This window comes from Sinocyclocheilus grahami, unplaced genomic scaffold, assembly GCF_001515645.1.
Source record: "Sinocyclocheilus grahami isolate Dianchi unplaced genomic scaffold, SAMN03320097.WGS_v1.1 scaffold138.1, whole genome shotgun sequence".
NCBI lineage: Eukaryota > Metazoa > Chordata > Actinopteri > Cypriniformes > Cyprinidae > Sinocyclocheilus > Sinocyclocheilus grahami.
In genome coordinates this window covers 690,790-703,745 of record NW_015505317.1, presented here as the reverse complement: position 1 = coordinate 703,745, position 12,956 = coordinate 690,790, and the positions used below count along the sequence as shown (strand labels likewise).

General features: G+C 34.9%; 1 protein-coding gene across 1 annotated transcript in view; it reads left to right on the top strand.

Annotated features, from left to right (window-relative positions):
* The window catches only part of LOC107591196 (SH3-containing GRB2-like protein 3-interacting protein 1), a 104,741-nt gene that overhangs the window by 57,945 nt on the left and 33,840 nt on the right, over positions 1–12,956 (top strand). Inside the window, exons 6-11 of the mRNA XM_016280277.1 lie at positions 1,703–1,766; positions 2,954–2,978; positions 4,153–4,173; positions 4,348–4,410; positions 4,555–4,612; positions 4,745–4,923. Coding sequence (XP_016135763.1) covers positions 1,703–1,766; positions 2,954–2,978; positions 4,153–4,173; positions 4,348–4,410; positions 4,555–4,612; positions 4,745–4,923 — 410 coding nt within the window. The remainder of the gene's footprint in view (positions 1–1,702; positions 1,767–2,953; positions 2,979–4,152; positions 4,174–4,347; positions 4,411–4,554; positions 4,613–4,744; positions 4,924–12,956) is intronic.

Sequence of the window (12,956 nt, the reverse complement as noted above, 5' to 3'; positions counted from 1 at the left end):
ATAGCACTCTGTGAACAGCCAGCTTCTTTGGCAATGAATGTTTGTGGGTTACCCTCCTTGTGAAGGGTGTCAATGATTGTCTTCTGGACAACTGTCTGATCAGCAGTCTTCCCCATGATTGTGTAGCTTAGTGAACCAAACTGAGAGACCATTTTGAAGACTCAGGAAACCTTTGCAGGTGTTTTGAGTTGATTAGCTGATTGGCATGTCACCATATTCTAATTTGTTGAGATAGTGAATTGGTGGGTTTTTGTTAAATGTGAGCCAAAATCATCACAATTAAAAGAACCAAAGACTTAAACTATTTCAGTCTGTGTGCATTGAATTTATTTAATACACGAGTTTCACAATTTGAGTTGAATTACTGAAATAAATGAACTTTTCCACGACATTCTAATTTATTGAGATGCACCTCTAGTTACTTTTTATGGAAAGTAATGCATTACGTTACTTTTGCATTACTTTTTCTCTTCTGGCTTGGCCTCATTTTTATCTATTCAGAGACAAAAATGAAAAAAGAAACACAAATGTTATATTTATCTAAAGTCATTTTTGCGTATTGGTATGGTTGATCACTGAAGGTCAGCAGCAAAGGTTACTGGTTAATAAAATGAAATTAAATACATAGAGGATATTTGTGTTATTTAACATGTTTGCGTCATGTCCTGAGTTTGCATTTGACTGTTTTTATTCATTTTGAGGAATACCAAATCTATTTTTGTGCAAGTGAGATGAGTAAATACATGTTGACATTTAGTCTAGAATGACAGTAACATCATGTTCACACAGCGCACACAACGCCTCTGTGCCTTCTCTCAACATGGGGACAGGAGAGCTGTCAGTCAGTACATTTGAAAACAAAGTAACTGGCGTTACTTATTTGAAAAAGTATAACTCAGATGTTTTCTTAACATTAAAAAGTAATGCATTACTTTACTAGTTTCTTGAAAAAAGTAATCTGATTACGTAACTCGCAGTCTTGTAATGCGTTACCCCCAACACTGTGTGTGTATACTGTATATATATATATATATATATATATATATATATATATAGTGTTTCCAATAGCATATTTCATAAAATAGCTTATTATATAAACAAATAAAAAACTGACACACACATCACATATATATTTTTTTTAAAACTGGTATATATAAGACTGCAACATTTAAATGTGTGATATATAACCTTTATATCAATGTGAGAACTTCAGTCTGACATTAATACCCTTTTCCTGAGAACACAGTTTAACCTTAAACCCTGACTAAAATCTAGCTTGATACCTTGGAAACTGAATTTTCGAACAGATTCATTGTGACAATGATTCAGTTTTTTTTTTATTTAAATTTGTTTTTTTGTTTTTTGGTGAATGTGCTTAATGCAAATGTTTTCTGTCTCTGATGTTGGTGATGCTGAAATCAATTTTGTATCAGCAGTCGGCAGGGTGATTCAATAATGTATTCAGTTCATTCTTTGATCTAAAATGTAATTTGACTTTGGACATGAGCTGTTTCAACATTGTCTCTTTACAAACATCCACCCACCTACATTCACACACACAGGCACACAGATACACACACACACACAGTTACAGCACATTTGTAAATTCATCAGATGCTATGTGTCTGTGTCTCTGAGGATGTACTGTGTGTTTTTGAGCCATATCAAATCAGACAACTAACAACATCTCCCCACACCACAGGATTGAAAAAACGCACCAGGAAGGCCTTCGGGATACGGAAGAAAGAAAAGGACACTGACTCTTCGTAAGTTTGACTAATTTATATACCAGAAATTTACCCCCAAAGCCTGATGTATCATATTTGATATGGCAATTTCTAAGGCCTCTAAAATATCAACATGATCAGAACCTGGCTGAAAAACCCGTTTTACACAGCCTTATGCCTTCTGACATCTTAATTGATAGTTTAAACTTTTTTAGCAAGTAAAATGCCTTTTAGTATAATTCTAAAATCGTCCCCCTTCAGGTCATAGTACATGTCTCTTTTTGCTATTTAGTCTTTACTGATTTTTATAAGGTAAAAGTAAGAATAACTTATATATTTTTAGTAATATTTAAAGATGAACATTTAGGCTTACTTGCTTATAAATTTTTTTTTTTAAATAATCATGTTAAAATGTAATCAAATATGATGCAGCAGGCTTTTAAAAAACATTTATTTGTACATCTCTTGTCATCATTGTATTGCATTGCATTATATTTTGTCCTCCTTAATAAAAAAACAGAAAAAAATATTTATATACAATTTATGCCAGTAATATTAACATAGATTTCATGGTCATTATAAACTATAAGAATTATATCTTACTTTTTGGCCTTAAAAATTTAAGTAATTGCACTAAATTACATATTTTGCTTAATGTGGGGCTCTGAATAAAACTGATGTGTTGTTTTTTTCTCCACAATTATGACCTCCATATTCTCTTATAGCATGCTATGTGAGCTGTAAAGGCTCAATGTATTGAATATGATGCTCAACAAAAGCTCATATGCAACCTTTTTTAAGATTTTATTTTTAGATTTTGTCTGAAGGTTCAATTAACTGTTCCATTACAAAAAATGAAAATGAAAGTTTGTTTGTCTATTATCTCATATGTCGGGCTTTACAGGATTAATGAATTTATAATAGTAGAGCTTCCTAAGGCAGGCCGATGGAGTTCTCTCACAAACCCATCAACAAAATGGAGCATTTGCTGCTTGCACACTATGAATCCCTGTCTCCTGCTGCGGGGTGCTATAGATGATGGCTGTTTTGAGTGTGTGTGTTTCTTTGGGGCCCAACACACAGGTGTTTCTGTCCCTCAGAGCGAAGCCATGCTAATTGCTTCTGTGCTTGAGTTGAGAAAAAAAGAGAGGCTTGCATGTTAAGTGGGTATTAAAGACCTCTCTGTCTCTCTCTTTGTCTCTTTCTTTTGTTTTCTCTGTTTTTAGGGGGTCACCAGACAGAGATGGTGGAGTAAGTACCTCTTAACTTGCAGAATTGTTTCAAGAGACAGATTTCCTATTATTTGTATTTTGTATTTTGGAATTTGAATTTATGTTTGTTTTATTTATGGCTGCCAAAGTTAATGATTAACATGCAATTAATCAAATGTTTAACAATGTGTTTATTCAGTTCACTCCTTTCTTTGTGATTTCTGAGAAATTATGTATTGAAATACTCTGAGCTAATTAGACACACACACACAAAAGACCCTAGCAGACCACCCAATTATCATTTATCACCCATTTGTAATGATGAAAGACATTTTGATGGGTAATTTATCTGTAAAATAAGCCCAAATGAGATTTAACAAAAGTTGAGTCATTTGCATTCTTTGAATGGTAAAAATTAATTATCATCGAAGACCAGTAAGTGAAATATTTACTCACAATGGTTTAGAAAAATTTCAATGCAAAACTGATCCCAAACATTTTGCTCTTGCATGTCACATTTTGTCACAGAATATAATGTGCATTTGATAGCATTTTTGCTTCCGACAGCCAAAACAAGAAGTCTTGTGTTATCCCAGGGGTCCTCAACTCTGGCCTCCGAGGTCCACTTTCCTGCAGAGTTTAGCTCCAACCCTAATCAAACACACATGAGCAAGCTAATCAAGGTCTTCAGGATTGCTAGAAAGTTACAAGCACGTGAGTTTGATCAAGGTTGGAGCTAAACTCTGCAAAAAAGTGTATCTCGAGGGCCAGAGTTGAGAACCTCTGTGTTATCCCTTAATCACCAGAAAAACTACCACAAAGACATGATTCCAAAAAGAAAATGCAAAGATAACCCAGATGGTTTCTGCTACATCTGTTGGGCATTTTACTACATCCAGTCAGCAACAGAAAATTACAGATTTTGTGGAGAAAAAAGCATATTTATTTATAAACTAATAATTTAAGAAAAATCTTGCGAAAGAACAAAGTTTTGTTTTGATATTTTGTTAACTCAGCATCATCAAATTAGGTAATGTTAGGCCTGTTTTGCAAATCAGTAAAATATTTTTAAAGATGCAGGGCTGTGTAATAAGTGGTAATGTAAACAAGTTTTTTTCATGTGAAGCCTTTTTGGAAATAATCTGACATGGTGAAAAAGTTTAATAATTCAAATGATGTTTTTATTTTCTGTATGATGGATGTCCGTGGCACAGGAGCCCCAAGAGACTGAATCGGTACTGAACATAGAGACAGCATAGTTATATAGCTTGAAGTCTAACGCTAGAACTAAATACTCACTAAGCACCTGTAGATTCCCCCAAGCGGCACCTCTAAATAGGCCAAACTCATCTAATTAGAAATCAGTGAATCTGAGTGATGTTACTAAAGTTGTGTTTTGATTTGCTCAGCCACAGAAAAAGACCAATGGGGCTCCAAATGGCTTCTACGGGGAGATTGATTGGGACAGATATGTAAGTACATCATTTTTAATACCCTGATGATACTCCGCAAAGCATGACAGCTCAAGCCTGCTGCATTAATGGCTGTTTGTATTTAAAAAAATACCATCCACTGCATCTGTAATACTGACTGACTTCAGTTCTTTTCTTTTGCAGAACTCGCCTGAGGTAGATGAAGAAGGATATAGCATCAGACCAGATGAGGATGAGGGAGATATCCTTTATTTTGCCATAGATTATTGTGATTACATTTTTGAATCTTTGATTTTATCAATAAGCAATGAAAATTGTATTATTTCATAATATTATTTCAAAATGAAGCTGTGATCCCTTAACAGCCCTCCACCAGCCCCCAAAGAAAAGTCTCACTTTTTCTCCTCCAGTGAGTCTGAAGAAGAGGAGGACCACCGCAAAAAGTTTAAGATCAAAATCAGACCGCTGCCAGCAGACCATAACATTGCAGCTCCCTCAGTGGATGAATTAAAAGCCTCCATTGGCAACATAGCTCTGTCTCCCTCGCCTCTGGTGAGTTCAGCCAATGTTTCCCATACATTTCAAGCTTATGATGTTGTTTCCTGTCACTTTTCTTACTTTAATATCACATGACTCAGTAGTCTCTGCTGTGTTATATATTTTGTACTTATTTTGACATCCCTTACAAAAAGATATTGTGAAAGTACCATGAGGCTTATATATAGTGCTGGGCGATAAAACAATAAATATTGTGATATAATTTTCCACGATAAAACGATAACATGAGTTCAATAAATGTTCGGTATAATGTTTATGCGCCAAAAAGCGTAACAAAACAGTGCTCACATTTTTACCATGGTATTGAGGTGCTATATGTGTGGTTTTAACCATGGTTATCATGATCTAAATGTATGCTACTATGAAAGACCAATGGTTAATTTTAATAAAACTCAAACAATCAGAATAATTAAATTTCACCATATAAAAATCAGGTTGTTACAATATTTACAGATTTTACTGTTTTTGATAATGAACATAAATGAACATTGCCAACTCAAGCTACTGTCAAATGTGCATTTCTAAGAGATTATATATATATATATATATATATATATATATATATATATATATATATATATATATATATATATATATATATATATATGTGTAATTATTAATATTGCAGCCTGCACTGCAAACTTTGTTGAAGATACACGTCATCAGGGTCAGGCAACACAAATCTGTTTTCATGATTTGAAACAATATCACTCATTAGAACATGAGATATTTATTTTACAAACTAAGAAATACATTTTTCTATTGAGATATTTATTTTAAGGAAAAATGACTGGAAAAGTGTAAAGAATTCAAAAACGTGAAGTGTTTGTAATGTTCTGACCATAAAGAGTAGTTTAAAACCACACTAAACAATCTGGTTTCTACAGTTATCACTTAAGAGTACAAATCTTATTTGTACTAATTTTATCGTGATAATTTTTTTGGCCATATCACTCAGACCTTCTTATATATTATATGTAGATATATAGTATTCCATGGTACTTCTACAGTGAATGTATACTTTTATTTTTTGCTGTCATGCTGTGAGTAAGACTATTGGGTCAAGATCACGCCTGCCCTTTCTGATTCATATTGACTGTAACTCTCAGTGCATGTTTGAGAGGCAATTTATGGACACTTTCTGTTTGTCAGTAAGGAGAGGAAATAGCTTGTTGCACTGTTGCAGATTTTATTTGTACTGTATAAGAAAGCTCATGAAATGGAGGAAGTGCTTTAGGTTCTTTATTAACCTTGTCAACTCAATTTTATAGTCACATAATGACAAAAGCCACAAGCCAGACTTGGCTTACAGTACAAATGGCTTGTTTTTTGTGGAGTGTTGCATGTAGATGTCTAGTTAATGTGAGGCTTTCACACTGTGGAGGCTGTTTCTAGAGAGAGCAGCGTGAGCAGTTCAGATGGAGCTGCCTGCCATTTTAGTAGTCCAAAAACACCTACCTGCCATTTCACTAAAAACATTTTTGAGTTTCAGCAGTCTATATGACTGCATCCTATTAGTTAAAGCTGTTTTAATGAGCTTTAAATTAATTTTTAGGATGTACCTTGAACAAGAACGTCTTTGTAGGTGTGCCATATATACTGCATTTAGGAGATGAATATGTCTGTGTGGTCAAACCATGTCTAAACATTCTCCACTGGATCAAAACAGACTCCTTTAACAAAACAATATTATTCATATTTTTATTTTATTAAACAAGGAAGCATTATATTTGGCCAAAAGGGGCAGTAAAACGATTTTACAAGATATTTTTATTTCAAAATAAATGCTGTTCTTTTGACATTTCTGTTCATTAAGGAATTCACAACATTCACAATGAATCCACAAAAATATTAAGCAGCACAACTGCTTTCAACATTGATAATAATAATAATAAATGTTTTTCGAGCACCAAATCTGCATATGAGAATGATTTCTGTAGGATCATGTGATGCTGAAGATGATTAACAGCTCCTGAAAATTCAGGTTTGCCATCACAAGAATAAACTACTTTTATTAATTTAAAAAAATGTGACCCTGGAGCACAAAACCAGTCAGCACGGGTATATCTGTAGCAATAGCCAAAAATACATTGTATGGGTAAAAATTATAGATTTTTCTTTTATGCCAAAAATCAATAGGATATTAAGTAAAGATCATGTTCCATGAAGATATTTTGTAAATTTCCTACCTTAAATATATCAAACCTTAATTTTTGATTAGTAATATGCATTGCTAAGAACTTCATTTGGAAAACTTTAAAGACAATATTTTGATTTGTTTGCACCCTCAGATTCCAGATCTTCAAATAGTCGTATCTCTACCAAATATTGTCCTATCCTAACAAACCATACATCAATGGAAAAGTTATTTATCCAGCTTTCAGATGATGTATAAATCTCCATTTGGAAAAATTGACCCTTATGACTGGTTTTGTGGTTCAGGGTCACATACATTAAAATAGAAAACAGCTAAATTTAAATTGCAAGAATATTTCACATTTTCACTGTATTAAATAATTGCAGCCTTGGTAAGCATAAAAGACTTGTCTTAAAAAACATTACAAAATGTTACCAACCCCAAACTTTTGAACAGTAGTGTGTGGTAGTACAATGATACTTTTGGTACTCCTAAGCATCCATCAGATTTTACTGTAAAATTTTAATATTCATTAACTCACGAGAGAGAGTATCCTGAGAACATCTCGTTCATATGGTGTGTGCGGTTAAAGAAGATGTTCAAACTGAAGTACTGACTTTTAACAACTTTTTGCCAGTGAAGTCATCTGAATTTTTTATTACGGAGGTCATTCAGATGAGATATGGTATAGATGAGTCTTATCTGACTCACTATTGTTATCTGGAGTCAGAGTGAGTAGGAGTTTCAGGTGGAGGCTCGCACTGGAGTGTCACTCCGTTCTCTCTCAATAATTCAGCTTGGAAACTGGGCACAATGACTCCACTGCATGGAGCAGCAGGCCTACTGACAGAGCACAGGCCGCCAGGCCAGAGGATGCCACATGATGAACTTGCACACTAAATTATTCACGCACACAGATACATGTAATTCCGTCAGTGTGCTTTCAAACCCTTTTTTGTGTCTTATCAATCTTACTCTGATCTACAACTCTACAACCACCTACTGGGTTGTTTCTTTTTCTGCTTTGTTCCTAAAATTAATTGGCACTCAGATTGGTCTTTAGCTATCACAAAGTAATTATCTTTTCTGGGGTTTTCATTAGCTCTTATTCCCAAAGTTAAATTTGAATCTGCACGTTTATGAATTGCTCTCTCAGTATGTTCAGTGAATGCTAAACCACTTCGAACTTTGAGCACTTTTACCCCTGTAACAGTGTAGTTTATTTAGCTATAGCTAGCTTTATTAACTGATTGCTTACTGATTGCATTGTGCCTGTTGTGGAATGTGTAGTATTAAATAGTTCCAGTCCTGGCTTCTTAAATCCATGATAAAGTAACAGTTATGAGCTGATACTCCCTCCATGGATCGTTATTCTTTTTATTTTTGATTCATTAATTTTTTATATAACAGTGTTGTGTTAACTAATAGGCCAAATTCACATGAATTGGTATATAACTGTAGTGTGTGCATATATATATATATATGTGTGTGTGTGTGTGTGTGTGTGTGTGTGTATACTCGAATTACTTTGGACCACCTTTAGCTTTGATAATGGTAAAAAAATTAACACTGAAAATAGGGGATACGTCTTCCGACATGTTTGAGAAATAAAAACACACTGCATTCATTACGGTTAAAAGAATTGTTGCCAAAAAAACAACATGCCAGAAGCATATTAATCACTGCAATAATGATCCAGTTCTAGACTCATAAAGGGGTCATATGATGCGATTTCAAGTTTTCCTTTCTCTTTGGAGTGTTACAAGTGAGCACTTTTACCCCTGTAACAGTGTAGTTTATTTAGCTATAGCTAGCTTTATTAACTGATTGCTTACTGATTGCATTGTGCCTGTTGTGGAATGTGTAGTATTAAATAGTTCCAGTCCTGGCTTCTTAAATCCATGATAAAGTAACAGTTATGAGCTGATACTCCCTCCATGGATCGTTATTCTTTTTATTTTTGATTCATTAATTTTTTATATAACAGTGTTGTGTTAACTAATAGGCCAAATTCACATGAATTGGTATATAACTGTAGTGTGTGCATATATATATATATATATGTGTGTGTGTGTGTGTGTGTGTGTACTCGAATTACTTTGGACCACCTTTAGCTTTGATTATGGTAAAAAAATTAACACAGAAAATAGGGGATACGTCTTCCGACATGTTTGAGAAATAAAAACACACTGCATTCATTACGGTTAAAAGAATTGTTGCCAAAAAACAACATGCCAGAAGCATATTAATCACTGCAATAATGATCCAGTTCTAGACTCATAAAGGGGTCATATGATGCGATTTCAAGTTTTCCTTTCAGTGTTACAAGCTGATTGTGCATAGATAAGATCCCTGAAGTTGCAAAGACTAAAGTCTCAAAGTTAAGACTCTGCCACACCCCCCTAAAACGGCTCGTTCTAACACGCCCCCACATATCTACCTCACTATGTGTGGAAAAATGGCATGCTTTAAGCAGTCTTATTTTGACTGAAATCCACTTTGTCCAGTATATTGGAAAGCCTGGCATTCCTTCCTCATGAATTAAACATTAGTCACATGCCCATCCTGTGCCATGGCAACCTGTGCGTATGTGTGTAACCATGGTGATGTATTAGCCATGAATACTCATCAGAAGAAAGTATGAGCAAAGGTTAAACAACAGAAATAGAGAGCTCTCTCCTTCTATCAGAGTTGTGTGATAATTCGTTCAGCTTGTTGTATTCTCTACTGTACTTCACCTGTGTAGTCAGAGAAGAGATATTGCATCCAGCCAGCCATCCAGAGCGCAGGGAGAGATAAATGTAACGGTGGAGTTATAGTCGAGTGAAAACAAAGGCATGGGGGTTCTTTATATAGCACACCTTTCGGCCAGGTGCTGGGTTCCAGCTGGTATTCATGTTTTATTGATAAGGTTTGCTTCTTTATTAAGCCCCTTGTATATGGGCAGTCATCCAACAAAAGTTAATAATGCTACACATGGGAAACACTGTGTGGTCAGAGTTTGATCATTCAACTTTAATTCCAAGCTGTGTGACAGAATGTAGACATGTAGCAAGCTGGAGGGATTTTTAAAAGAGAGAATTCAACCCAAACTAACAAAAAAATGCTCACCATAATCTTGTTCCAAACCCTTTTTATTAAATCCATGGGTATAAATATTTTACATTGTCCAACCTTTTCATAATGGAGACTAGAGCTGTGAAGCTCCAAAAATTATTTCAAAACACCATAAAGCCATAAGGCTTGTATGCTGCATTATAAGTTTTCTGAAGCCGTGCATTCATTTTGTATGAGGGGAAAACACTAAAATATTCAATAATTAAAACATTTCTCCCTTTGCAGTAGCTTTCAAGTGTCATTCAGTTCAAATATGATGCATTATTATGCCTCATTCCTGCTTGCGGTGTTCGGCCAATCACAATGCACTGGGTCAGCTGGCCAATCAGAGCAGACTGCGCTTGTCGGAAGGAGGGACTTTGTAGAAAACGGAGCGTTTGAGAGAGGCGGGGCATAGAGGACCTACAATAATGTACAGTATTTGAAAAATAATGTGTTTTTTGAACATTAAAGCATGTCAACATATTCTGTTACACCAAATACGCAAATCACGCAGTCACATGCCCATCCTGTGCCATGGCAACCTGTGCGTATGTGTGTAACCATGGTGATGTATTAGCCATGAATACTCATCAGAAGAAAGTATGAGCAAAGGTTGAACAACAGAAATAGAGAGCTCTCTCCTTCTATCAGAGTTGTGTGATAATTCGTTCAGCTTGTTGTATTCTCTACTGTACTTCACCTGTGTAGTCAGAGAAGAGATATTGCAGTCTGAATGTATTTTAAAAAAGGATTTAAAAAAGAATTAACTATAATAAATTATCAGTAATTTACTGCCATTGTGTGAATAACATGTAATCAATATTAAAGTAACTGTAACCTGATTAGTAGTATTTTAAAACGTAATATAATCTAATTACAAGTACTTAATTTCTGGAATCTGATTATGAAATCCAGATTACAATTAAATTACTACCCAGTATTGTACAGTATATTAAAGTGTGCTTATATGTGCTTGGATCCTGTGCTTGTACATTAGTTTTTTTAGGTGAACAATGAATTTTGATTATGTTCTTTTGCATCTGGTGTTTATGCAGTTTTACTTCAAAAATTTTGAACTGTTTATTATTTGAATTAATTGGCAGCCTTAGTCATCAGCCCAACTCTTACATTAAAGTGTTTGGTTGCATGCCAGTCTTTCGGCTTGTCTACTCTTGGCTCTGATTGGTGGTGACCATTGCATACAGCCTATAGGATTAGACTGCCACTGGTACATCACCCTAATCACTCAGAGCTCTTGAGCCATACTGAACTCAGACCCTCGTTCCTGAACTTATTCCTATGCTATGAAGAAAGGAGGACTAGGAAAAAAAAGAAATAAGAGGTTAAATTGGAATATATTAACTGCAGGGGGTTTGTAAATTGATGACAAGCTAGTAATAAATCAAATCATAAATATGTATAATTAAATATAGTAAAATAAATCATAATAAAGTCTGAATGTATTTTAAAAAAGGATTTAAAAAAGAATTAACTATAATAAATTATCAATAATTTACTGCCATTGTGTGAATAACATGTAATCAATATTAAAGTAACTGTAACCTGATTAGTAGTATTTTAAAACGTAATATAATCTAATTACAAGTACTTAATTTCTGGAATCTGATTATGAAATCCAGATTACAATTAAATTACTACCCAGTACTGTACAGTATATTAAAGTGTGCTTATATGTACTTGGATCCTGTGCTTGTACATTAGTTTTTTTTAGGTGAACAATGAATTTTGATTGTTCTTTTGCATCTGGTGTTTATGCAGCTTTACTTCAAAAATTTTGAACTGTTTATTATTTGAATTAATTGGCAGCCTTAGTCATCAGCCCAACTCTTACATTAAAGTGTTTGGTTGCATGCCAGTCTTTCGGCTTGTCTACTCTTGGCTCTGATTGGTGGTGACCATTGCTTACAGCCTATAGGATTAGACTGCCACTGGTACATCACCCTAATCACTCAGAGCTCTTGAGCCATACTGAACTCAGACCCTCGTTCCTGAACTTATTCCTATGCTATGAAGAAAGGAGGACTAGGAAAAAAAAGAAATAAGAGGTTAAATTGGAGTGAGCAAGAATGTATGTCCATAGAAAATTAACTTTTTATGTAATTTCATTTCCATTCTGATTGTGAATTTGGTGCAGAGGTGTCATGACCACAATTTTTTCATTTGACGTATCTTTGCAATCTCTCCGTAGTGACTCATGAGCAGTACATACTTTCTATGCTTTTAGATCCTCTGAAGACTAAACAGTGCTGAGACAAGCAGCACTGCACAGGTGCAACGTTGGCAATATATGCATAAATCCCATTTTTAAAGGGGTGGTTCATTGTGATTTCAGTTTTTTAACGTTAGTGTGTAATGTTGCTGTTTATCTGCAAAGTTACGAAGCTGAAAGTTCAATGCAAACGGAGATATCGTCCTTTAAAATTCTGGCAGTTTAATGCCAACAAAAACGGCTGGTAGGGACTACAAGAAGTTACTTCCCGGGTTCGTGACATCACAAACCCTGATAAACCCCGCCCTCGGGAAAAGGCAGCAAAGGGGGCGAGGCCATGCTGCGCTGCTTTAGAGAAGACGAAGAGAAAACTAGGGGTGCACAGAAAAATCTATTCATATATGAATCACGATTCTGTCTTCTAACAATTCTAATGGATTCACAAGTTTCAAAATCAATGTTCTAAAGCAGCAGTTCTCAGTACTGTTCCTCGCATTCCCCTGCTCTACACACACTCTGCATCTCTCCCTCTCTCCCTCTCCCTCTCTCTCTCTCTCTCTC